Below are 27,024 nucleotides of genomic sequence, written 5' to 3'. Positions count from 1 at the left end.
TATTGCCATAAATCACAGCTGGCCAGGTACATTGTTTGCTGCCTCCATTCGGGATGCTTAGGACAAAAAAAGGACGGATGTAACTAAGGCTGAGAATGTCAATACAATCAAACTAGCAAGGGCAATGATCACAAGTCAGTCATAACATGGCTAATATACTAGCGTATCTATTTATGTAGCTAAAAACACAGAGCCTAACATTAGCTAAATAGCTAGCTGGCTGCTAGGAGGATGTCATGTCATTGGAGGAGTGGGTTAGTGACTGACTTTTTCCCCTCGTATCGTTTTCTCAGCGGCTACACAGCTAGAGAAGCATGTGTCATTTGGTTAGCTATCAAGAAATGTGAATAGCTAATGTTAGCTAGTTGAACGACTGTTATCCAGTTAGCATATCTCTTGCATTCGAAAATTCACTCTGGCTAGCTATCTACTCCGATTTCAGAGCACTCGTCTGTGTGCCAGAGCGCAGAATAACTGATGAATTTACGAAAGCTGAATATGACCGGTTAGTAAACATAGGCAAAAAAAGTTATAATTAGTCATGAATGCTGTTCACTCTAAGCTGCGCACGCACGCAGTAGCTCCGAGACTTCCGCTGCGCAGAAATATCAGCCCACAGAGAGAAAGAAGCACAAGATAGAACTTCACTCAACTTTCTAAAGGCAGTGGTCACCAAGCGGTCGATCGTGATCGACTGGTTGATTTTCAAGGCCTTTCTAGTCGATCGCCAAACATTTATGTAAAAAACCTAACGATAAAGCCTTGTGTACCTATTTTTTTATTTATTCGTCCCGGGCTGTTGGTGGTAGGTGCACCCGATTCAGCTGCCCTGAGCGCCGGGCAGACGAACTGTTGCCATTTTGAACCATTTCATGTGTCTGAAGGTACGAACTCTGCCTCCCTGGCGGGCCCAGAGAGCAAGTGAAGTGGACTATAGGCCTACCGCTGGACAATCGGATGGCTCAGATGACCGTGTCAGCAGTAAAGTAGCAGGCATAACAGAAAGCTACAGCAAAGTTGATACTGTGAGATTTCTAAACTTTTAAAACCATGACTAGAGAGAGACTGTCAACGAATACAGCAAAGAGCTGCTGATTTTATGAGAGAGTTCATGTTTCAGTTCTTACTCAGCACTGTCAACACTTTGTATTGAACACTTTTATAAGCCATAGAATGCGCGTTCTTCCTACTTCCCTTCAGAGCTATAACAAGCACTGCAGCAGTAATGAATGAGTAGGAAAGTATAGCTGCAGGCTTGCATTGTTGTTATTATTAGCGGATTGGGTCTTAGTTCACTTATAGTTCACTTCCTCTGTTCATAGGAATAACAGCACAAATTTGTGCATGAGGCTGTCACAATGGCGTGTATAAGTGGCAGAGGAAGTCAGGCGCAGGAGAGTCAAAATAGAGTGTAGCATGGAGTACTTTAATAAAAGTCCCAGTAATTTGCTCCATAACACTCACGGAAAATATAATACAAAATCTGGGTACGAAGACCCATCGCACACCTATACACAAAACACACAACACTTGACAACGAACAATCTCTGACAAACACATGAAGGGAAACAGAGGGTTAAATACACAACAGGTAATGAATGGGATTGACAACAGGTGTGTGGGAAGACAAGACAAAACCAATGGAAAATGAAAAGTGGATCGATGATGGCTAGAAGGCCGGTGAAGTCGACCGCCGAACACCGCCCGGACAAGGAGAGGTAACGACTTCGGTAGAAGTCGTGACAGAGGCAGAGATAATGCGGTGTAACTTGAGTTTCACCATCAGCTGGAAGACCGTGTCCCTTTTTGGTCAGACTCAGTGGAGGAAAGGGAAAGCGCAGGGATGTTGAGAGGCAGACCCTCAGTCTGATGCTCTCTCCCTCCGCTGAGACTGACCATCAGATGCAGGAACCATCAGCCCAGTAAAATAAAAGTTAATCATTTAAATGTATGCTCACTCAGATTTGCTTCAAAAGTAATACAACAAAGGATCTATTACATGTGTGATCATATAGCCTACCTCAAATGTTGAAATATATATATATTTTTTTAAATGGCCTTGCCAACAATGTATTTACAAGCCTATTGATCAAACAACCATAAAAAACATAGCCTATGTTTTTTATGGTTGTTTGATCAATAGGCCTGTAAAGTTCCCAAATATAAGAGGACACGTGTGGTATTTAGCTACATATTTGCAGAAATCCATACAAGTGTAATTTGTGGCTTTTGACGAATTTGTCCTAATGATCTAAAGTCACGCTGTTCCAAATACTTGTAAACACACAGTCCAGTTCAAAGTGAATGATGGCAGGCCTTTGTGGCAAATGGCTTGTTTGCTTAATATTGGCCTACAGCCCCTCTGATAGGCTATGGCACACCGGTCTGCATAGACTCCGGTCCTGGATGAGACAGATGTTTTTATTAGGTTTTATTTCTGTAGTGTCTATTAATTGTCCAAATGCACAGACATTTTCCCACTCTATATTGCTACAATTATATATATTTTTTTAACTTAGAATGTTTGGGAATTACATATGCTAAGAGATTTCATGTTGCTAAAATGCTGTCAGTTCCACTTTCAATAAAAAAAGTACAAAACTTACGAGGTCTTAAAAAGGAATAGTTTAAAGTGGGAGGTTCAAATATGTAGAAAACTGCAAGCATGTGCATAAACAGGTTCAAAGCCCACCTTGAAGTTTACATGGACACACTGTAATGTTACAGACACTTATAGCAACACGCTCGATAGCTAGCACTCCCTAGCAGTGTAAGAGATATGTGTTCAATATTGTGATTGGATCAATAAGCATTCCAAGCAAGCCCCCAAGGAGAGACATCAAACAAGTATGGTTGACTGGAATCCACCGTTAATCAGTAAAGTTGGGGTAAATATCTGAGGAGGAAGTGGGAGTGTGTGTTTAGTTAGTACTGGAATGCTAAAAAGTGCCATTGCAGTAGAATCATACACATAACCTACTAATGTAGTGAGTTAAGAAGGATGTAGAGCAATAATGTCACCTGAAAAAAACAGATATAATTTCTCTGTCAAAAACAAATCCAAAACTGGTTATGAATAAGACAAGTAGCATGGATATCAGTTGTCTGTCAAAAGATTGACAGGAGAAGAGACTGACTGATCAGTGAGAGGAGACTGTTTAAGCAGCACTCACCTGAAGCATACGGTGTGCCAGTCATTGTTGAGTGCCTGGAGATACTGTTCATCATAGATCCGTTGTCTGCATCCCGCACACACGGGCAAGCTTCTGCCAGCTGTAATACATGACACACACACAGTTAATGGACAGATCAAAGGACAGCATGTGCGCTAGCTTCACAGTTTGCATGGCTCATATACAGTGCATTCGGAAAGTATTCAGACCCCTTCCCTTTAACCACATTTTGTTATGTTACAGCCTTATTCTAAAATTGATTAATGTTTTTCCTCATCAATCTACACATAATACCCCATAATGACAAAGCGAAAACATGTTTTTAGAAATGTTTGCAAATGTATACAAAATTAAAAACTGAAATACCTTATTTACATAAGTATTAAGACCCTTTGCTATGAGACTCAAAATTGAGCTCAGGTGCATCCTGTTTCCATTGATCATCCTTGAGATGTTCCTACAACTTGATTGGAGTCCTCCTGTGGTAAATTAAATTGATTGGACATGATTTGAAAAGGCACACACCTGTCTATATAAGGTCCAACACTTGACAGTGCATGTCATAGCAAAAACCAAGCCATGAGGTCGAAGTAATTGTCCGTAGACAGGATTGTGTCGAGACACAGATCTGGGGAAGGATACCAAAACATTTCTGCAGCCTTGAAGGTCCCCAAGAACACAGTGGCCCCCATCATTCTTAAATGGAAGAAGTTAGGAACCACAAAGACTTTTCCTAGAGCTGGCCACCCGGCCAAACTGAGCAATCGGGGGAGAAGGGCTCCAGAATCTAATGGTCACTCTGACAGGGCTCCAGACCTCCTCAGTTAACATGGGAGAACCTTCCAGAAGGATAACCAATCTCTGCAGCACTCCACCAATCAGGCATTCATGGTAGAAGGAAGTCACTCCCCAGTAAAAGGCACGACAGCCCGCTTGGAGTTTAACAAAAGGCACCTAAAGGACTCTCAGACCATGAGAAACCAGATTCTCTGGTCTGATAAAACTAAGATTGAACTCTTTGGCCTGAATACCAAGTCTGGAGGACGCCTGGCACCATCCCTACGGTGATGCATGATGGTGGCAGCATCATGCTGTGGGGATGTTTTTCAGGGGCAGGGACTGTGAAACTAGTCAGAATCGAGGGAAAGATGAACAGAGCAAAGTACAGAGAGATCCTTGATGAAAACCTGCTCCAGAGCGCTCAGGACCTCAGACTGGGGTGAAGGTTCACCTTCCAACAGGACAATGACTCTAAGCACACAGCCAAGACAACGCATGGGTTGGCTTCTGGACAAGTCTCTGAATGTCCTTGAGTGGCCCAGCCAGAGCCCAGACTTGAACCTGATCGAACATCTCTGGAGAGAGCTGAAAATAGCTGTGCAGCAACGTTCCCCATCCAACCTGACAGAGCTTGAGAGGATGTGCAGAGAAAATGGGAGAAACTCCCCAAATACAGATGTGCCAAGCTTGTAGCGTCATACCCAAGAAAACTCAAGGCTGTAATCGCTGCCAAAGGTGCTTCAACAAAGTACTGAGTAAAGGGTCTGAATACTTATGTAAATGTGATATTTCAGTTTTTATATATTTGCACACAAAAAATGTAAACCTGTTTTTGCTTTGTCATTATGGGGTATTGTGTGTAGAATGATGAGGGGGGAAAACTATTTATTCCATTCTAGAATAAGGCTGTAATGTAACAAAATGTGAAAAGAATCGAGGGGTCTGAATACTTATCACTACTGGTGATGGAGTATGTCAATATATTATTGATCAAGGATTGATAGCTCTGTTTCAGTGGAAAATGCTTTAAAAAGCCTGACAAGTACTCAAAAGCAAGTCTTCAACTCTATTTCTGGTTAACTTAATTGTATTTTTTCAATGCACATGTCACTGCCAGACAAACGTAATAAAGTAAGATTACTGTTGACGCCAAATGACACATACTTTCTATACAAACTAAACCATAGCACCAGTTAGACAGCTAAAAATAGTTTATCAAATGACCCTCAGTAGCTTCAAGGCACAAAATCACCCAATTTCATAATGGAGGGAAATTATCCTCATTTTAGATAAGCTGAGTGTTAGAAATGTGGGATATTTCCAGGGGCATGCAAATGTGGCTTTTTTTCTTTTACTACAGTTCTTAGAAGCAGAGCTTTGGAGCGGTGCATTAACGCAGAAGAACCACAATGTATTCTACGCTGCTTTTACTTGTGGGAGGATGTAGGTATGTGTGTGTGTGTTTAGAATGATCACAAGAGCATTTGTTTTCACCCCTGTAAATCCAGAATGAGAAAAGTGTGGATGTGGTAATCACACAGGAACATGGTGTCAGAAAAAAATGACTATTTATTTGTAGAGGATGAATAAGATGAACCACAACATAAGATTATGTTCATATGTGAGCAATGAAAAGTTTCATCCGAGAGAGAGGGGGGAGAAAGCAAAGGAGTGAGAGGGAGTCAGAGAGAGATAAATATTGACAGAGCGAGACGAGAGAGAGAGAACAGCAAGCAAGAGCCAGAAAGCTGCCACAAAGTGCTCGGATCTTCATAAATCGGTTTCCTCGTTTTACATTTGTCAATGTCACTTGTCACTGCCTTTTAGGGTTCAGTGAGTCCATCCAACCTTATTCCAGAGGTCTTGGCAGCCCTTAAAAAGTTATTGGCTTCATCACAAATGGCACCCTATTACCTATGTAGTGCACTACATTTGACCAGAGACCTATGGGCCCTATTCCCTATATCAGTGTTTCCCAAACCTGGTGCTCCAGTACCCTCAACAGTACACATTTTTATTGTAACCCTGGACGAGCACATCTGATTCAACTTGTCAACTAATCATCAACGCCTCAATGAGGTGTGTTTGTCCATGGCTACAATGAAAAGGTGTACTGTTGTGCTCGAGGACCAGGGTTGGGAAACACTTCCCTATATACTGCACTACTTTGACCAGAGTTCTATGGGCCCTGGACAAAACGAGTGCTCTATAAAGGGAATAGGGTGCCATTTGGGACGTACACCTAGATACAGTGGGGTCAGAAATTATTGATGACATTGACAAAGATGACCAATAGTGACTGTATAGAATTAAAAAAAACTGAGCTATATTTTAAAAAACAAACAACTTGGGAAATCGTGTTCTTTTATAATAATATAATTGCTTAGAGAAAGAGATTTTGTTTAACAAGTAATAAGTCATACCACCATGATATGCTAACCTCCCGTTATTGGTAATAGTGAGCGGTTAGCATCTTGGGGGTAATTTTATTTGTCACATGCTTTGTAAACAACAGGTGTAGAATAACAGTGAAATAATTACTTACGGGTCCTTCCCAAAAATGCAGAGAGAAAGAAAATTACAAAATAATAGAAAAGTAATAATAAATACACAATGAGTAATGACAACTTTGTTATATACAGTACCAGTTAAACATTTGGACACACCTACTCATTCAAATGTTGTTCTTTATTTTTACTATTGTCTGCATTGTAGAATAATAGTGAAGACATCAAAACTATAAAATAACACATATGGAATCATGTAGTAACCAATAAAGTGTTAAACAAATCAAAATATATTTTATATTTGAGATTCTTCAAAGTAGCCACCCTTTGCCTTGATGACAGCTTGGCACACTCTTGGTATTCTCTCAACCAGCTTCACCTGGAATGCTTTTCCAACAGTCTTGAAGGAGTTCCCACATATGCCGAACACTTGTTGGCTGCTTTTCCTTCACTCTGCGGTCCAACTCATCCCAAACCATCTCAATTGGGTTGAGGTCGGGGGATTGTGGATGCCATGTCATCTGATGCAGCACTCCATCAGTCTCCTTTTTCGTCAAATAGCCCTTACACAGCCTGGAGGTGTGTTGGGTCATTGTTCTGTTGAAAAACAAATTATTGTTCCACTAAGCGCAAACCAGATGGGATGGGGTATCACTGCAGAATGCTGTGGTAGCCATGCTGGTTAAGTGTGCCTTGAATTATAAATAAATCACTGACAGTGTCACCAGCAAAGCACCCCCACACCATCTCCTCCATGCTTCACGGTGGGAACCACACATGCGGAGATCATCCTTTCACCTCTTAAAATATGTAAAACTGCCTAGGTAAAGAATTGTGAAATTTTTCTCACTAAGACACGGCGGTTGGAACCAAAAATCTCAAATTTGGACTCATCAGACCAAAGGACAGATTTCCACCTTTCTAATGTCCATTGCCCGTGTTTTTTGGCCCAAGCAAGTCTCTTCTTATTATTGGTGTCCTTTAGTAGTGGTTTCTGTGTAGCAATTTGACCATGAAGGCCTGATTCACACAGTCTCCTCTGAACAGTTGATGTTGAGATGTGTCTGTTACTTGAACTCTGTGAAGCATTTATTTGTCCTGCAATTTCTGAGGCTGGTAACTCTAATGAACTTATCGTCTGCAGCAGAGGTAACTCTGGGTCTTCCTTTCCTGTGGTGGTGCTCATGAAAGCCAGTTTCATTATAGCGCTTGATGGTTTGTACGACTGCCCTCAATGTAACTTTCAAAGTTCTTGAAATGTTCCGGATTGACTGACCTTCATGTCTTAAAGTAATGATGGACTGTTGTTTCTCTTTGCTTATTTGAGCTGTTGTTGCAATAATATGGACTTGGTCTTTCACCAAATAGGGCTATCTTCTGTATACCACCCCTACCTTGTTACAACACAACTGATTGTATCAAATGCATTAAGGAAATATATTACACAAATTACCTTTTAACAAGGCACACCTGTTAATTGAAATGCATTCGAGTGACTACCGTAATTGTACAACCTTCTAAATGGCATTACTTTGGCAGTTAGTGGAAGAGCAGTTCAATGCTCCAGCTGATCTTACAATGGAAACCGGATCTTGCAGCGAAATATCTGGTCGATCTTTTCTTTTTCACAAATGTTATAGTGTAGGCTATATAATTTGCCTCCCCTAAGTCATTGACAGTATTATGTATATTCAACTTATAGTGCACTATAAATGGGATAGGGTGCCATTTGGGACACACCCAAGATATTTGCTGGGCAATAGGTCCCTTCCCCTGCAGTGGTTCAATATTAGGAAGTCAGCGCTGGAGTAGTTGTATTGATTGTATTGGCCAACACATCTACTCTGCACTAATGGCCCTCTCCCAGCCTCTCTCTGACAGATCTGCTTTCCCTGACGACCGCTGGTGTTGCGTCTCAAGAGGGCCAGACTCCAGTCCATCACAAACTGATACACAGACACATGGAGTCAGCAGCACTAGTCAGATGCCCTGTCTCTGTCACAACTCACATAGACGCAGGCAGGCAGGCACGCACGCACGTGCATGCACACACACACACAAATATTATGCATATAGTTCGGGTGCAGTCATTCACACTGATATGAGCTAAACATTCTGTAATCAAATCAAATTGAATGTTATTGGTCACATACACATGTTTAGCAGATGTTATTGCGGGTCTAGCGAAATGCTTGTGTTTCTAGCTCCAACAGTGCAGTAATATCTAACAATTTCACAACATTACACACAAACTAAAAGTAAAGGAATGGAATTAAGAATATATAAATATTTGAATGAGCAATGTCGGAGCAGCATGAGAGTAGAATACAGTATATACATATGAGATGAGTAATGCAAAATATGTAAACATTATTAAAGTGACTAGTGTTCCATTATTAAAGTGGGCAGTGATTTCAAGTCTAAGTATATAGGGCAGCAGCCTCTAAGGTGCTAGTGATGGCCATTTAACAGTCTGATGGCCTTAAATTGAAGCTGTTTTTTAGTCTCGCGGTCCCGGATTTGATGCACTTGTACTGACCTCGCCATCTGGATGATAGCGGGGTGAACAGCCAGTGGCTCGGGTGGTTGTTTTCCTTGATGATCTTTTTGGCCTTCCTGTGACATTGGATGCTGTAGGTGTCCTGGAGGGCAGGTAGTTTGCCCCCGGTGATGCTTTGGGCAGACCGTACCACCCTCTGGTGAGCCCTGCGGTTGCGGGCGGTGCAATTGCCATACCAGGCGGTGATACAGCACGACAGGATGCTCTCAATTGTACATCTGTAAAAGTTTGTGTGGGTTTTAGGTGCCAAAACAAATTTCTTCAGCCTCCTGATGTTGAAGAGGCACTGTTGCGTCAATGTAGATAGGGGGGTGCTCCTTCTGCTGTTTCCTGAAGTCCACGATCTGCTCCTTTGTTTTGTTGACATTGAGTGTGAGGTTATTTTCCTGGCAGCACACTCCCAGGGCCATCACCTCCTCCCTGTAGGCTGTCTCATCATTGTTGGTTATCAGGCCTAATGCTGCGTGTCAGTGTCACACAATGCAAGACCCAAGTGCAAGACCATTTTCATCTCTGAACAAAATCTGATTTCAACAACCTGTTAAGTGAATCTGCATTAGTAGGAATATGCCTACTAGTAATTGTACACCCTTCTAGTGGCATTACTTTGACAATTAGTGGAAGAGCAGTTTAATGCTCCAGTTGATCTTACTATGGAAACCAGATCTTGCAAAGGAATTTCTGGTCACCCCTCCTGTGAGGACCCAGTAACAACATTGTCCAATCTGATATTTAGGCACCCTATCCTATTGATATTACTAGGCTACTTGTCATAGACAAGTTTCCTACCTGTCCTTTTTCATAAATGTTATATTGTATGCTATATTATTTTGTATATTCAACTTCCACAATATAGGCTAGTGAGCTAGCTAAAGTATCAGTGGAACTAGTTACATTGCAACTAGGGTAAACGAAGTCATGGATTCACAAGAATGGAATGCCAAGAAAGGGTATTGATTATTTCAAAGAAAGTGTAACTATCAGTTTTGAAGTTGTGTTGTTGTGGGTCAGAGCAGTGCTGTGGTTTCACTGTCCCATGTCATTTGTATTTCATTAGATTGAACTAACCAAAACATTAACAGTTGTAATACCCAAATTATTATACTTCTAAACACCATCCCGGCCGTGTTATCATTATGCAGCGGGTTACTCGGAAATAAAATAGAACGACTACCTACTTGTGTTATTGCAGAAAAACAAGGACATTCTTTATTGATCATTCTCAAAGAATACATGTCATCAAGCTCACCCTCCAAAAACACCATAAAACAATGTATATATTGTGTTGTTTATTATGAATTCAGTGTAGCATCTGTTATCGGGCGATGAAGGATTCACTACACTAGCTCTAATAACATCTCCCGCCCTGACACGTTTCATGACACCGGCTATCGTCGTTCCAGAGAAAAACTGCGTATCGAAAATTTGAACTCACCTTCCTCCTCTCCCATACGTTCGTCCTTCCAGTTACAACAGAACAGCATCAACCTCATTCACTCTCCGACTCGGAGCTCTATGAGAGCCTGCCTCTGATGAACAGATAACCGGTCTAGTAGTGTTGTGTGTGTATATGGAGCCCGCTGGACGCCCCTTACAGCTTGACACTACTTCGAAAGATATTCTGCGATTCATTCGAAGAAGAGAGGATGGGCGAATTAAAACATTCAGGGAGGAGAGAGGAAGCTATGGGTTGGCCAACCGACAACAATCCCTGGAATTTTTGTCTGCGCAGCAAAAGCAACTGAGGGCAGAGAGAGGAAGGGATGCGCAGTGCACCCATCACAGAAATAGGAGCTATATCATCTAGTCTATGAGAGCAGGCTGGAATAGGCTAGTTGCATTAAAAGACTAGCCTACCTTCTGCCATTTTAAAGTTCTTGAATAACATTTGAGCCATTGATTCATTTTGATATGTTGGTGCAGTGTTGGTGCATAAGGAAAAACGCTGATGCCTGGGCACAAATGTGTATTCATTAAAACATATTTATTTCGTTTTTTTACTGAAGCAAATAAAAGGCCGGTATTGGTGGGCACAAGTCAAATGTGCGATGAAAATTAAAAAGTGCAAAACCCCATAATTCCTTATTTTTTCTCTGTTTAAATCAGATGAACACTATCCCACGGCACAGTGCAGCGGCCCCTGACAGGAGCGTCTCACACAGTTCATAAAAAGCACCACGAGTAGGCTACAAGAACTGAAGCAAGTGAGAGTCATGTTAACCTAGGGCTATTACTACAACATACAGTTAGTTGCCTTATTCTAGATTACATAAATCTGGAGATAGTCTACTTTATTGACCAGAAACATTTGAAACTTGAATAATGAGAGACAATTTGCATAAATTAAACTATAACTGCATGTGAAACTAGAATGATTCCAGATATGCATAACATTCTAGGCACTTAATCTTGGACACCAGAAAAATAATACATAATTAAGAAAACAAAATGTTCATGTCATACATGTCATACATGCCAGAGCAGTATCGAAAGGATTTCAGTTTTACTTTTACATTTTTGTAAAACCCGCATTTCTAAAAACTAAAAACATACAAATCATTTAAGAAACAAAACACACCGCATTTCAAAGGATTGGTACAAACCGACACAATGTATGATATGAATATCACTAAAGATCACCTAAAAATCTTTTGAACACCTTTGGATTGATTGTCATCAGCTTTCCCACATTCAGAGCAAAACCTGCTCTTCATACTTCACAAGTTTGGCGGAAATCAAGGCAAGAAGGCTGAAGATAGGCTACTTAAACCATGGCACTTAAAATAGTTACTGATGGCAGATGGACTGTGAAACCTGTGCCCACACACACCCGCTATGATACTGCTATTTCACCCAGGGCTATAAATAGCAGCAGAGATGATAGAATGCCAGAGGAGGCAGTTCTGATACATGGCCAAAGTTTATCAGCACTTTACCAACCATACCTCTTGAAGCTCAACCCTTAGTTTGACTTGTCAGTATGTGAAGATTTCCAACTTTGGTACACACAGACACTAAGCACATGGGGATACTGCAGTAGAGGGATGTACAGTTACTGAACTGGTGCTTCTATAGCTGGAGAATCTTTCACATTCTCCTATCTACCCAAACACGCACACATCTATGGCAACACGTGCAAGCGCACACGTACACACAGCCACATAGGCACACATCCACGCAAACACGCCCACACACATGCATGCACACACAACTACTGAGTATAGCTACTAAAAGGGGAGCATCGCAGGCATGTCAGTAAGAGATGATGAGCACCATGACCACTGTAACGATAAAGGCACAATCAATAACACTAAGTCACATCAAATGTGTGCAAAAGTCTGGGTCGGTGGGTTTGTATAAAAAATATCAAATAAAGTACAACATATCTTTACATACTGTAATGGGGGATTTTGTGCATATAAAATGTACATTCTAGATAATGCAGTAGCACCATTGTTTCTTGAAATTCAACTTCTTCTCAAGAACATCCTCTACTTCCGCCTTCCACAGTATTTGCTTTGGCATCCAGCAGCAACTCCTCCTGTTCAGAAAACACATTGGAAGAGAGGATATTTTAAATGCATGCATTTGAAAGACGGTTTGGATTCATGCATTTCTACTTGGTTCGGAACCAGATTTATGAATTATTTTGGTCACATGCCAGAGGATGTGTGTGTGTTTTATCATACCTGGTCTGTAGCCTCCTCCTCCTGCTCCACCAAGGAAGCTCTGGAGTGGGCCATACTTGGCTGCTTTGGCTGCGAAAAAAGTTAGTGACCACAAAAACACTTGTGATTAACTTCTTTTTTTTTTTACAGTGTTGGCAAGTAATATCCTGAGCAACTCTAATGTGTTTTCCTAACCACACTGCACAGATGGGTAAACTTTATGGACATCTGTTGCTTGACCACTGCAGCCAAGAGCCCCAGCAAGCCTGGTGAGTCAGTTAGCATACGCTAACAGGTTGGCTAACAACAAACACTAACAGGTTGGCTGTCCACATATGCTAGATACAGAGGGGCTATTGATATTCACTTGTGTTGCGACTGCAACAGATGCTGCAAATCAATAGTGTTAATGAATCATGCTCAGCTATTACAAATGTATTGATTTGAACTGTAGGTATCCTACAGTAGGTTGCAGGCTGTACTCAGAGGTGTGAGCGGTATGTGTGTAATATAATGTGAATACTACTTCATCTATGCACCATAAAGGGGCCTACATTGATAACAAGTAAGTAATTTGTGATACTGTATTAGCACAGATAATTGGCAATAGCACATGTTTTGGCATAATGTAGATTAGACATTTAGACCATTCTTGTGATAAGTGTAAATATGTGAAAGTTTTAAATAGTTATATAAAAACCCATGTGAGTGTAAGTCTTATGACTATCTACTAAAAGTAATAAGAGCTAATATATAGCTGAAAAAGTGGATTCCAATTAGTCAAGAACACATGCTGGGTAATTTCTCCCCTGGCAGTGCCAGTATACAGTTGTATGCTCCGAGCAAACATATGCGCTGACAGAGAAGGCTGGTGGGAGGAGCTATAGGAGGATGGGCTCATTGCAAATACTGTAATGGAATGCATGGAATGGTATCAAACACTCCGTTCCATATATATTCCATTCCAGCCATTACAATGAGCCCATCTTCCTATAGCTCTTCCCACCAGTCTCCTCTGGCGCAGCACTACAGAAACAGACTGACAGTGACTGTTGTGAATTTATTTTAGGTTAATATCCCAAAGATTTCCACGCAATATCAGCACAGCACTACTGGAGTAGCACATCAAATCATCTAAATCCTGACCTGTCATAGGTTTTATTAAACTAGCTGAGAAAAACCTGCCTTGCTTTTTGAAACATAATCCCACCGTCAGTAATCTTCCCCGTGCTCAGGAAAATTCAGATTATCAGACTCCACTAGACACTGGTTGGTACACCATCTGCACTGACAAGAACTCACTGTTCTATCACCCCCCCCCCCCCATCCTCTCATTCTAATCTCATCCAAATAATCTTACATGATGTCATCCTCCGCTAAAAACTGACTGATTATAATAAAATAGGAAATGTACCAGGTGTAAGAGAAAATCGGATTATTTCAAGCAAATCTTCCCCCCTTCACTGGCTGTGTTGTGTAAGGTTTGGCTGAGTAGGACGACAGTTACTTTTCAAGAGGCGAAAGAAGGAAGACACCAGTACCTTGTTGAGGAGTCAGTGGTGCCGTCTGGCCTGCTCCGTATGCTCCTAGTAAACAGACAACGTTTACATTTAAGAAAAATGATTTGGAGTTTGGAAGGAATGAAATGATTTTTGCTATGGGTGTTTCATGTTTAAAACAGCACAATGTAGTAGAATCTTGAAGAACTTTGATCAGAGTTTTTAGATAGAGAGTGAGAGCGCTGAAGACACTTTCTTCATTGGAACACACAACACAACCAAAACACACTTGGTCAGATAGATAACCAATGGAAAGTGCCCGTGTTTTGGTGCGTCATGAACTAGAATGATCAGTATGGGTGATTTCTCAGGACTTTCTCAGTCAAAACAGGTATAGTCATAAGCACACGTTCAATCTGATTAGGAAACAGCAGACATCACATAATCACAAGGGGATTTCCCCCATGTAATGATGACGTGCTTTGAAATTTATGTGAGACAAAATGTAGAAACTTTTCAAGAGAGTACGATTATGGTTGAGCATTATCTGATAGAGTAACAACCACATGCTTTTACTAATACTGCAATAGCAAAATATAATGTTTTGGTCTTATTACTGTCTTTGTAAACAAATAGTAAAAAATGTATAGATATATAGTAAACAAGCACACTGCAAGGTTAAGCGTTCACTGATGCCAAAAATAACATTCATCATCTGTATCTGTTTTGTCAGTAAACAGTCTGCATTTCAGACTAGACAGGAATATGCAGCAGAGCTCATTAAGTCATCCAAAAACCAATGAATTATTCCCAAGGGTGGTCACACCATTGAGACATCCTGAATTAAATTATTATTTTTAATCATGTCAAATGTAATAAATTGGAAATGAACGGTATTTATATGTTAAAAGAAAAAAGCTACCAATAGAGATTTGGTTCATTTCAAATATAATGCTAGACATCATCATCATGTTGCCAGACAAAAGTCATGGACAATTCAAGGTAACTCTATATCATCAGTAATAATAGGAATTGGGACTTTTACATTTTAACCTGCAAATTGAGGAGGTTACCAGGAGTGTTTGATGTTATCTGTGTGTGGGCAATATTTGCACCATGGTAGTAAAACATTAATACCCGATTTGCATGGTCAGAGTAGCTATCGAATTCACAGAACCTACAGTAAAAGTGAGAGTAATTAGCAACTAGGGACTACGCTAAGAGAGAGAGAGAGAGAGACAGAGAGAGAGGGACCAACATTCCCAACACCACCTCAATCAAAAAACAATGATGATTATTTTCATAACCAATTAAGTGCTCAGAGCACCCAATGTTCCCCCTCAATTCATTTAATGAGGGGAAACTAAACCAGGTAGGGGGAAGTTGGCTGTTCCTTTCAATTGTCTCTAGATCAGTTCCCTTCTCTCTGTCTCTGGTTAGCTCTAATAGGAAAGCAACAGGCCTGAGGGCTGTCTGTCGTTCTGAGTTACTTGTCTGTCGACAATTCAGTTTTAGTCCACCTCCTGATCCAGGCAGAAACAGGGGGTAATCATGGCCAGTGAAAGAGCCAACAGCGCTCTGAGTCAGCTTGAATTTTTGCTTTTTTGCTTTTATATTTTGTATTTACAGTTCAGCTGGAAATGTAGAGAGGGAGACAGATAGTAGGGCCATAGACAGAGGGTGGCTGAGACAAGGCTCAAACCCCTGTTGCCAGTAGGCATATGTGGTCAGGATAATAGGTCAGGTTTAATTGACAGCTATTCTCTTAATGGTTCTGTTGAGGGGCTAGCCTATTTGACCTTGAAATAACTATTGGCGACTATTTCTTAGTATTTAACTCAGTTTTGCAAAATTATGTCAAGTCTGTCAGAAGTCTAAACTTACGGCCAACCGACGCTTTTCTACATTTACTGTAAGTGAATGATTGGGGCATGCTTACAGAGGGGAACTCAAAGTGAATGATTGGGGCATGCTTACAAAGGGGAACTCATAGTGAATGATTGGGGCATGCTTACAGAAGGGAACTCATAGTGAATGATTGGGGCATGCTTACAGAAGGGAACTCATAGTGAATGATTGGGGCATGCTTACAGAAGGGAACTCATAGTGAATGCCTTGCGTCCACTATCTTCACTGGATTGTAAAGATGAACAAACATGAATATATACAATAAATCCAACACATCTATCAAATTTGGTTCACACCACAAGCTCTTTTTGTTGTACTTTTATCTTTATAGTCCCTGGGTCACAACATCCCATTCTCTATAAAAAGCTATAACAGCTAAAAGCTGTTTTTCCCCTTTTCCCTTTGTCTCTCTAGATGATAAATGGCTCTGTGCTGTTGTCTCTGTGGTAGTTGCCACTGATAAATGGCACAGTCAGTGTTCACGGTGGTCCTTGGGGTTCACAATACAAAACATGCTCCTGAGAGGAAATAACCTTTATGGAAAAGTACCATCATCCACCCCCCCCCCCCCCCCCCCCCACACGCTATACATTAGAGATACTGTAACAACAACAACCCCATCTTTATGTACACATACTGTACACACAGTGCATCTGATTAACACATAGAGCGGTTATACACGTTACCCGGGTAGGCTTGCTGTGGGTAGCCGCCACCTTGCTGTGGGTAGCCCCGTTGTTGTGGGTAGCCACCTCCGTAACCTGGGACCGCACCAGCTCCTGCAAGGGTAACACAGCAAAAATGAACAAACAACAACACACAACAACACTACATATACTGTATACATTGCATATACTAGTCTACGTTTAGATAGGGTTACATACCCTACTGCAGCTTTGGTCTCAGACTTAACTTAAGCATGGCTTTTTCCTCAACAATCAATGGCCAAGCCCAGAACACAACCAGTCAAATTACAACATGCAGTATGAACTGAGAGATAGTATCAGGTCATATGCATTGTGCATGCAAATTTACCAGGCCAGTGTGTTTATTCAAACTATTTAGCTATAGTATTAATCAAAAGCCTAATGGTGCTGAATTCTCCTTGGGTAACAACATTTGCATACAGTATTAGCAAAGTTGTACAATATGTGACAGCATGTGAAACAGGCAATATGTTGTACTGTGGGGTGGTCTGCTCTCTGTGTCAGGGAATATTTGACCAATGGTTGGTGGATAATAGCCTGCAGGCATTGACTAGTCAGTATCCGTGGGGCCTGAGGCAGAGAGCAGTCTCTCCACTGCTGGACCAGCGTGATAACACTCATCCCAAACAGCGAGGGAGAGGAGGAGAGGAGGGGATGCTGAAAGTTCCACAACCTTAGTGATACACTTCCAAGTATAATCCTGAACATAGTCAAAACCCTGCCAATGTGTTAACATAATCCTAACCATATGAAGACATGACATGTGCCATGCTAGTCTTGCGATGCCTGACTTGTCAGAGAAGTCTTTTCATCACAGTTTTTTGACAGTGAGTCTTAGTGAGGTGACACTATCCTGCTACCTATGTGTGTGCATTTTTACCAGTTTCTGAACATGAGGATGAAACCTCACAGTTAACTACAGTAAACTACAATAAACTACAGAAACTACAGTAAACTACAGAAAGTACAGCAGGACAGTCAGTCTCACCTGGATTATAACCAGCACCACCAGCACCCAGGTTACCATAACCTATTGAACAGGAGAGAGTGGAGCATTACTGAAGAGTTGAGATATAGTTGAACGATTTTTAAATACTACTTGAACCCAGGCCTGCTGTTGAATATGGCTACGCTGTAGGCAGGAACATCTTGTATACAATGATGGAATCCTACTTCCCCTGGCAGAGCTCACGCAGTACCGTTATGGGCAGAATAGAACGACTCTCCAGAGGTCTGTGCTGCTATCTCTAAACCGTCACACTTTGATGTTGCAAAAACCGTTACAAACTAACTCTGCCTCTGACGGTAATCAGTCTCCACTGGGAGTCTCCATTGGGAGTATCCACTTGTTTCTTCTATGTCTTGCCCTACAGTACTGTACCCTGGGAGATTCAGTGTCTGGCGTTGATATGACTCAATGATCAACATTTCTTACTACTTTTACGATAACTCTACTCCAAAATAAAGATAACATTACTATGTTATGTTGTTCATATGTGGTAGATTGGAAAAGTAAGTGTAAAACGTGTAAGAGTATTAGTACAAAGCTGGGCGTTATGTGTCAGGGTTTTTACCTGGGGGTTTGGGTGCTTTTTGACCTGCTCCTGCCCCTGCTCCCAGACCAACACCAGCAGGATACCTCGCACCTGAAACATGAGACTGGATTAGTTCTCCAATAGCCTCATGCCAGGCCTCTAGTGGGTGAGACTAGTCCTCCACCAAGAACATGGTTGAAATTTCACACACTAGGTACAATTGAAGTCGGAAGTTTACATACACTTAGGTTGGAGTCATTGAAACTCGTTTTTCAACCACTCCACAAATGTCTTGTTAACAAACTATAGTTTTAGCAAGTCGGTTAGGACATCGACTTTGTGCATGACACAAGTAATTTTTCCAACAATTGTTTACAGACAGATTATTTCACTGTATCACAATTCCAGTGGGTCAGAAGTTTACATACACTAAGTTGACTGTGCCTTTAAACAGCTTGGAAAATTCCAGAAAATGATGTCATGGCTTTAGAAGCTTCTGATAGGCTAATTGGCATAATTTGAGTCAATTGGAGGTGTACCTGTGGATCTATTTCAAGGCCTACACTCAAACTCAGTGCCTCTTTGCTTGACATTATGGGAAAATCAAAAGAAATCAGCCAAGACATCAAAAAAAAAATTGTAGACCACAAGTCTGGTTCATCCTTGGGAGCAATTTCCAAACGCCTGAAGGTACCACGTTCATCTGTACAAACAATAGTATGCAAGTATAAACACCATGGTACCATGAAGCCGTCATACCGCTCAGGAAGGAGACGCATTCTGTCTCCTGGAGATGAACGCACTTTGGTGCGAAAAGGGAAAATCAATCCCAAAACAACAGCAAAGGACCTTGTGAAGATGCTGGAGGACACAGCTACAAAAGTATCTATATCCACAGTAAAAAAAAGTCCTATATCGACATAACCTGAAAGGCCGCTCAGCAAGGAAGAAGCCACTGCTCCAAAACCACCATAAAAAAGCCAGACTATGGTTTGCAATTGCACACGGGGACAAATATTGTACTTTTTGGAGAAATGTCCTCTGGTCTGATGAAACACAAATAGAACTGTTTGGCCATAATGACAATCGTTATGTTTGGAGGAAAAAGGCTTGCAAGCTGATGGCTTGCAAGCTGAAGAACACCATCCCAACCGTGAAGCACGGGGGTGGCAGCATCATGTTGTGGGGGTGCTTTGCTGCAGGAGGGACTGATGCACTTTACAAAATAGATGGCGTCATGAGGATGGAAAATGATGTGGATATATTGAAGCAACATCTCAAGACATCAGTCAGGAAGTTAAAGCTTGGTCCAAAATGGGTCTTCCAAATGGACAATGACCCCAAGCATACTTCCAAAGTTGTGGCAAAATGGCTTACGGACAACAAAGTCAACGTATTGCAGTGGCCATCACAATGCCCTGACCTCAATCCTATAGAAAATTTGTGGGCAGAACTGAAAAAGCATGCGCAAGCAAGGAGACCTACAAACCTGACTCAGTTAACACCAGCTTTGTCAGGAGGAATGGGCCAAAATACACCCAACTTATTGTGGGAAGCTTGTGGAAAGCTACCCAAAACTTTGACCCAAGTTAAACAATTTAAAGGCAATGCTACCAAATACTAATTGAGTGTATGTAAACTTCTGACCCACTAAGAATGTGATGAAAGAAATAAAAGCTAAAATAAATAAATCTTTCTATTGTTCTGACATTTCACATTCTTAAAATAAAGTGGTGATACTAACTGACCTAAGACAGGGAATTTTTACTGATATTAAATGTCAGGAATTGTGAAAAACTGAGTTTAAATGTATTTGGCTAAGGTGTATGTAAACTTCAGACTTCAACTGTAGTTATTAGCTACTAGCTAAGTTATTATCTGTAGCTTTATATGATCAGCAACTGTTGATGACAGTTGAACCTATCTAGCTACACTCGGCAGTTAAGGACACGCCATTTCCCCGGCTATGGTCAAGCTTTGTGTTGTTTCAAAGCTACAAGCGCATAACGTCCCAGAGGTCAATTGTTTGAGGGGAAATGATAGTTTTAGCGGTTTGGTTTGGAAAGGGTGTTTCTAGCTCAGTGGGCAATGGGGTTTCAGACACACAGTCCCATTGGCATCTCATTCTGTCACAGTCACCGCTCCTATCGCCTCATTGGTCACAGGAAGTGCAAGCCAATGACATTTCCTGGAAAATGGTCACTCTGAGAGGCCAGAGTGAGGTAAAAGGGAATACAACATTGAGCTGGCTTGCTTCTCTTCTCTCATACATACCCTGTCCCTGTCCATAACCACCTTGACCATAACCATACGGGTATCCCCCTGAATCATGATGGAAAGAAAAGCAGTTTTATTCCTGACATGATGACCTCATTGCGTAGGGAACACCAAAGATTTATGTTGCCAGATTTACAGTGCATTTGGAAAGTATTCAGACCCCTTGACTTTTTCCACATTTTGTTACAGTACGTTACAGCATTATTCTAAAATGCATTAAATCGTTTTCTCCCCTCATCAATCTACACACAATACCCCATAATGACAAAGAAAAAACATTTTAGAAATTGTTGCAAATTTATAAAAAATAAAAAACTGAAATATTACATATTCAGACCCTTTAATCAGTACTTTGTTGAAGCTCCTTTGGCAGTGATTAGAGCCTCAAGTCTTTTGGGGTTTGACGCTACAAGCTTGGCACACCTGTATTTGGGGAGTTTCTCCCATTCTTCTCTGCAGATCCTCTCAAGCTTTGTCAGGTTTAATGGGGAGTGTAGCTGCACAGCTATTTTCAGGTCTTTCCAGAGATCTTCGATCGGGTTCAAGTCCGGGCTCTGGATGGGCCACTCAAAGACATTCAGAGACTTGTCCCGAAGCCACTCCTACGTTGTCTTGGCAGTGTGCTTAGGGTCGTTGATGCTGCCACCACCATGCTTCACCGTAGGGATGGTGCCAGGTTTTCACCAGAAGTGACGCTTGACATTCAGGCCAAAGTGTTCAATCTTGGTTTCATCATACCAGAGAATCTTGTTTCTCATGGTCTGAGAGTCCTTTAGGTGCTTTTTGGCAAACTCCAAGCGGGCTGTCATGTGCCTTTTACTGAGGAGTGGCTTCGGTCTGGCCACTCTACCATAAACGCTTGATTGTTGGAGTGCTGCAGAGATGGTTGTCCTTCTGGAAGGTTCTCCCATCTCCATAGAGGAACTTTGTAGCTCTCTCAGTGACCATCGGGTTCTTGGTCACCTCCCGAATCCCCTGATTGCTCAGTTTGGCCGTGCGGCCAGCTCTAGAAGAGTCTTGGTGGTTGCAAATGTTTTCCATTTAAGAATGATGGAGGCCACTGTTTTCTGGGGACCTTCAATGCTGCAGAAATGTTTTGGTAGCCTTCCCCAGATTTGTGCCCAGACACAGTCTTGTCTGAACTCTACGGACAATTCCCTGGACCTCATGGCTTGGTTTTTGCTCTGACATGCACTGTCAACTGTGGGACCTTATATAGACAGGTGTGTGTCTTTCCAAATCATGTCCAATCATTTGAATTTACCACAGATGGACTCCAATCAAGTTGTAGAAACATCTCAAGGATAATCAGTAGAAACAGGATGCACCTGAGCTCAGTTTCGAGTCTCATAGCAAAGGGTCTGAATACGTAAATAAGGTATTTCTGTTTTTTGTGTGTGCAAACATTTCTAAAAACCTGTTTTCACGTTGTCATTATGGAGCATTGTGTGTAGATTGATGAGGAAATAAATGTATTTAATACATTGATTTTAAGGCTGTAACGTAACAAAATGTGGAAAAAGGGAAGTGGTCTGAATACTTTCTGAATGCACTGTATTTAACACAATGTTATACAGAGTTTATCTGAGGTTAGGGAGTATGGAGTTACAATAAGCCATTGAACTTATGGGATGGGGTTTAACTCAACATGTCCCTTTGCACGGCTCCATTATGGGAACATTGTGGATGTTGGCTCAGTTACACAGAAAGCTTGCTTATTTCGTAAGACGCGTACGAAACTGATCCCATACCTGCACCACCACCGGCTCCAGTAAGAGGAATACCTGCTCCTCCAGTCACACCGCCTGCTCCTCCCACAACTACAGGAGAGATACAAAACACAGTGAGTGAGATTATATGCAGTGAGCTCCAAAAGTATTGGGACAGTGACACATTTTTTGTTTTTTTGGCTCTGTACTCCAGCACTTTGGATTTGAAATGATACAATGACAACAAGGTTAAAGTGCAGACTGTCAGCTTTAATTTTAAGGTATTTACATCCATTAAGGTAAACGGTTCAGAAATGACAGCACTATTTGTACATAGTCCTCCCATTTTCGAGAACCAAAAGTATTGGGACAAATTCACTTATATGTGTATTAAAGTAGTCAAAAGTTTAGTATTTGGTCCCATATTCCTAGAATGCAATTATTACATCAAGCTTGTGACTCTACAAACTGTTGGAAGCATTTGCTGTTTTTTTGGTTGTGTTTCAGATTATTTTGTGCCCAATAGAAATTAAGAGTTTGTAGAGTCACACGCTTTATGTAATCATTGCGTGCTATGAATATGGGACCAAATAGTAAACCTTTGTCTACTTGAATACACATAAGTGAATTTGTCCCAATACTTTGGTCCCCTAAAGTGGGGGGACTATGTACATACACAAAGTGCTGCCATTTCTAAACGGTTCACCCAATTAGGATGAAAACACCCTCAAATTAAAGCTGGCAGTCTGCACTTTGTATCCTTTCAAACCCAAAGTGCTGGAGTACAGAGCCAAAACAACAAAACATTTGTACTTTTGGAGCTCACTGTACTGTACTGTACATCTTGGATCAACACTTCTTATGACACAGTCATGCACTGACACACACCTGGAGGTTTCAGGGGCTTGGCTCCAGGAAGTTGTCCAGCTCCTGCTCCGTATGGAGCTGAGGAAATACAGAGATCATAAACGTTATCCGCACAGCCTATTTTTATTCTCTACACCACAGTGACTGTGATGCAATATCACCAGGGATACGGAAATGTATTGAGATTAATGGACAAATAGCTGAATAAAACAATTACAGTGATGGGGATTTAGTCTGAGTAGAAAGTAACCTAAAGCCACATGGCCTTTGTGAATTAAGTTTGAGACTCCATTACAATGATGCAGATAGAGAAATTGGCTTACTTCCATAGCCTCCTCCATAGGGATATCCACCTGCACCTGCACCTGTGGAGCAATACATGCCATTGAAACCCCATGGACATAACATATGGTCGGGTGTCGGGCTGGAAGGGATGCCACTACTGTAGTGTACCATCAAAGCTGTGGGATGGGACACTGATCTGAGATGGAATTATGAATGATGGTGGAGAGGACTATACAGTACTGCTAACTACAGTACCTCCTGTCTATGCTGAATGTCACACGCAAGCTTTATTGTCCTAGCTCTATCAACAATAATCTCTTCAACATGACCTTGTGATTTGATAGTGAAGACCTACAGACAGTGTGAAGCTTTTAAAGTGATGACATAAGAGGTATACTGTGAGGTCAGCCTAGAGGTCAGAGTTCACAATCTAGTACAGTTCAAACTAGTGTTTGTTGTTTTCTTTCTTTGCCTATAATACTAGTTTTAAGAGGATGTGGTGGAGTGGCCACCTATCCTCTCCTCCTCTCATCTCCTCCTCTCCTGTCTCATACATACCCTGTCCATGACCATACGGGAGTCGTCCTGCTGAATCATGATGGAAAGAAAAGCAGCTTTATTCCTGACAAGGGAGCACCAGCGAGTGGCTCTGTCAGGTCATGTAGCTAGCATACTAATTCCAATAAAGTTAGCTGCCCCCTGCTTATATAATTAACTTTAATATGCTTTCAACATGTCAAAATATTACACAGTTTATCCCTGGCCTGGCCATACAATCCTAATTTTGATCAGACCTTTGATGCATTAATTTACAGAGAAGAGGCTGATACTGCTGTCCATTGCATATGAATCAGTCCTATGATTAATTAATGTGAATAAATCCTATTATTGATTAATGTAAAGAATGAGTCATGTTCCATCATTAAATCAGCATATCATTATATATCATAATGTATGATTAAATCAGCATATCACTCATAATGTGTGTAGTGGATTGATTAATTCTGCCTGTATAAAATACTGAATGGTGTAAGGATCTGTATTATCTGTATTATTTCCTGCAATATATGGATCAAGCCAAGGTCACATCTCAGTGAAGTCATACAGTAGTTTGAAATAAAAACAGAGATGTGTGTGTGTTTGTGTGTGTGTGTGTGTGTGTGTTTAAGCAGTGTGTGTGTCTGCTGCTAGTGCAGTGATAAGGTTGTGGTTTGCTCTTCTCCTCTCTCATACATACCCTGTCCATAACCACCATACGGGTATCCCCCTGAATCATGACGACAAAGAAAAGCAGCTTATTTCCTGACATGACCTCATCACCAGGGGACGCCAATGAATGGCTCAGTCAAAGAATGTTAGTTAAGACAATAAATCAGAACATCCTAATGCAGATCCAGTCATGCAAGGCCTTTCAGGTTTAAGACTTCAGACATTCATTTTGCGCTCTCATCTAGTTTAAGATTTGTTGGCAGATGGGCCTTCATTTTATGTTGTAATCCAAATATGTATTTAAATGCTCAATAGAAATGGTTCACAAAAATATATACATGTAGGCCTGAATTGTTTTCTTTTTGCCTCTAGTGAAGGAGATACAGCTGAGACAGAGATAACATATTCAACACATTCACACGAGTTCAGGCAGTTAAATTACTTTCAGATTGATGGTGCAGAACTGTCTCTGTCATCATGATGCAAATAGGTTCGCCCTAAAGCTTTACCTCATAAGGCATGGGTTTCAAAAAATGCACATAACAAACATACGGATGACTGCATCCACATGTCTAGATTCGGTCTATTCTTTAATATTACACATCCCAACAGCACCTTATACGGCCTAGTACATCACTGGTGCCAAGCTTCCTGCCATCTAGGACCTCTATATCAGGCGGTGTCAGAGGAAGGCCCAAATAATTTCCAAAGACTCCAGCCACCCTAGTCATAGATTGTTCTCTCTGCTACAGCACGGCAAGCGGTACCGGAGCGCCAAGTCTAGGTCCAAAAGGCTCCTTAACAGCTTCTACCCCCAAGCCATAAGACTCCTGAACAGCTCATCAAATGGCTACCCGGACTATTTGCATTGTCCCCACCCCCATTTTTACGCTGCTGCTACTCTCTGTTTATTATCCATGTATAGTCACTTTACCTCTACCTACATGTACATTTATCTAAATTACCTTGACTAACCGGTGTATATAGACTCGCTACTGTTATTTTATTGTTGCTCCTTAATTATTTGTTATTTTTCTATTTCTCTTATTTATTTATTTTTTAAATGAATTTTTAATTAGATTTTTTACTTCAGTTTATTTTAGTAAATACTTTCTTAACACTTCCTGTATTTTTCTTAAAACTGCATTTTTGGTTAAGGGCTTGTAAGTAAACATGTCACTGTAAGGTTGTATACACCTGTGGTATTCGGCGCATGTGACAAATAACATTTGATTTGATTTGATTTATAAAGGCCCAAGACTACTAGCAAATATAACTGCACCTTTTACTATCATATACTGTTGACTTGTACTTATCTCTGTATATATTTAATCAATATGACTGTCTTGCAATGGGTAACACATTTTAGGTATGTCAACAAAAATTGTTGCCTGGGTCAGCATTATTTATATATGATATATTACCATGGAATAATTGGATGTTTTGGCATTAGACCCATGAAAAGGGCTGATGCTGCTGTTCATTGTGTGTAAACAACTCCTGCTACTGACTTACTGTACGTAAAGAAGGTAATAACATCCTTATCTGACCAATAACTAAGCATATTATTCCGAATCGTGTGTATGAGGGTTGGTACATCACTACTACAGGAATGTGCATAGGGGTTAATACATCTTATATAGGCATGTAAAAGTGTTCAATCACAATATTGGATGGGTTATGGATCTGAGTTGATGGTATCAATTTGAAGTTGTAAACAACCAGTGCTCTAATACTACTGCAATAATATAGTGTTAGTAGGGTTTCAGAATGCTTACCCGCACCAGGGGGTTTAGGAGCTTTGCCACCTGCTCCGACACCCACACCTGTAAATAATATAAAGCCTAGCGGTTAGAGCTTTGGGAGAGAAACCGAAAGGTCGCTAGTTTGAATCCCCGAGACGACAATGTAAAACATCTGCCGATGTGCCCTTGAGCAAGACACTTAACCCTAATTGCTCCAGTGTCGCCGTTGATAATGGCTGACCATGGCATTGACCCCACTCTCCAAGGGTGTCTCAGGGGGAGTTGGGATATGCAAAAAACACATCTCCAATTCACACATGCCTATAATTCACACATGCCTAAATGTGAAATAGGACAAATATAAACACCCATCAAATTATTATTATTATTGTAATTTCAGTTTGCAACTGGAAACAAACTACGTAACAGCATTGCCTGCAGGACTTTGTCGCCACCATGTGGCCAAACAATGTCACATACTCTGCTCCTTATAGTCTCCACTATTGAGACAGCTAACCTCCAGGCTGCTGTACTCCAGTAGCAACTACATGAGAAGTATTGGAAAGAAAAACAATACTATTTGAACCCAGGTCTG

General features: G+C 41.1%; 2 protein-coding genes across 12 annotated transcripts in view; both read right to left on the bottom strand.

Moving 5' to 3' along the window:
* LOC129832046 (LIM domain kinase 1-like) overlaps positions 1-10,749 on the bottom strand; it is an 84,202-nt gene extending 73,453 nt beyond the window's left edge. The window contains exons 1-2 of one of the 2 annotated variants that reach the window (XM_055895773.1): positions 10,456-10,749; positions 3,174-3,273 (exon numbers count right to left, since the gene is read on the bottom strand). In XM_055895773.1, the coding sequence (XP_055751748.1) occupies positions 3,174-3,273; positions 10,456-10,513 (158 nt within the window). In that variant the 5' untranslated portion in view covers positions 10,514-10,749. The remainder of the gene's footprint in view (positions 1-3,173; positions 3,274-10,455) is intronic. The other variant, XM_055895771.1, reaches the window with a different exon arrangement.
* Positions 10,750-10,985: 236 nt separating this feature from the next.
* Positions 10,986-27,024, bottom strand: part of LOC129832045 (elastin-like) — a 93,390-nt gene continuing 77,351 nt past the window's right edge. For 8 of the 10 annotated variants that reach the window (XM_055895761.1, XM_055895763.1, XM_055895766.1 and 5 more), the window contains 13 exons: positions 26,463-26,510; positions 24,713-24,742; positions 24,034-24,063; positions 23,514-23,555; positions 23,212-23,268; positions 22,366-22,434; positions 20,612-20,659; positions 18,377-18,448; positions 17,791-17,832; positions 16,782-16,874; positions 14,230-14,274; positions 12,710-12,778; positions 10,986-12,561 (listed from right to left, as the gene is read on the bottom strand). In XM_055895761.1, coding sequence (XP_055751736.1) covers positions 12,512-12,561; positions 12,710-12,778; positions 14,230-14,274; positions 16,782-16,874; positions 17,791-17,832; positions 18,377-18,448; positions 20,612-20,659; positions 22,366-22,434; positions 23,212-23,268; positions 23,514-23,555; positions 24,034-24,063; positions 24,713-24,742; positions 26,463-26,510 — 695 coding nt within the window. In that variant the 3' untranslated portion in view covers positions 10,986-12,511. The remainder of the gene's footprint in view (positions 12,562-12,709; positions 12,779-14,229; positions 14,275-16,781; positions 16,875-17,790; positions 17,833-18,376; positions 18,449-20,611; positions 20,660-22,365; positions 22,435-23,211; positions 23,269-23,513; positions 23,556-24,033; positions 24,064-24,712; positions 24,743-26,462; positions 26,511-27,024) is intronic. The other 2 variants (XM_055895762.1, XM_055895764.1) reach the window with 1 other exon arrangement.

Source organism: Salvelinus fontinalis, chromosome 33, assembly GCF_029448725.1.
Source record: "Salvelinus fontinalis isolate EN_2023a chromosome 33, ASM2944872v1, whole genome shotgun sequence".
Classification (NCBI taxonomy): domain Eukaryota; kingdom Metazoa; phylum Chordata; class Actinopteri; order Salmoniformes; family Salmonidae; genus Salvelinus; species Salvelinus fontinalis.
This window is presented reverse-complemented; position numbering and strand designations above follow the sequence as displayed.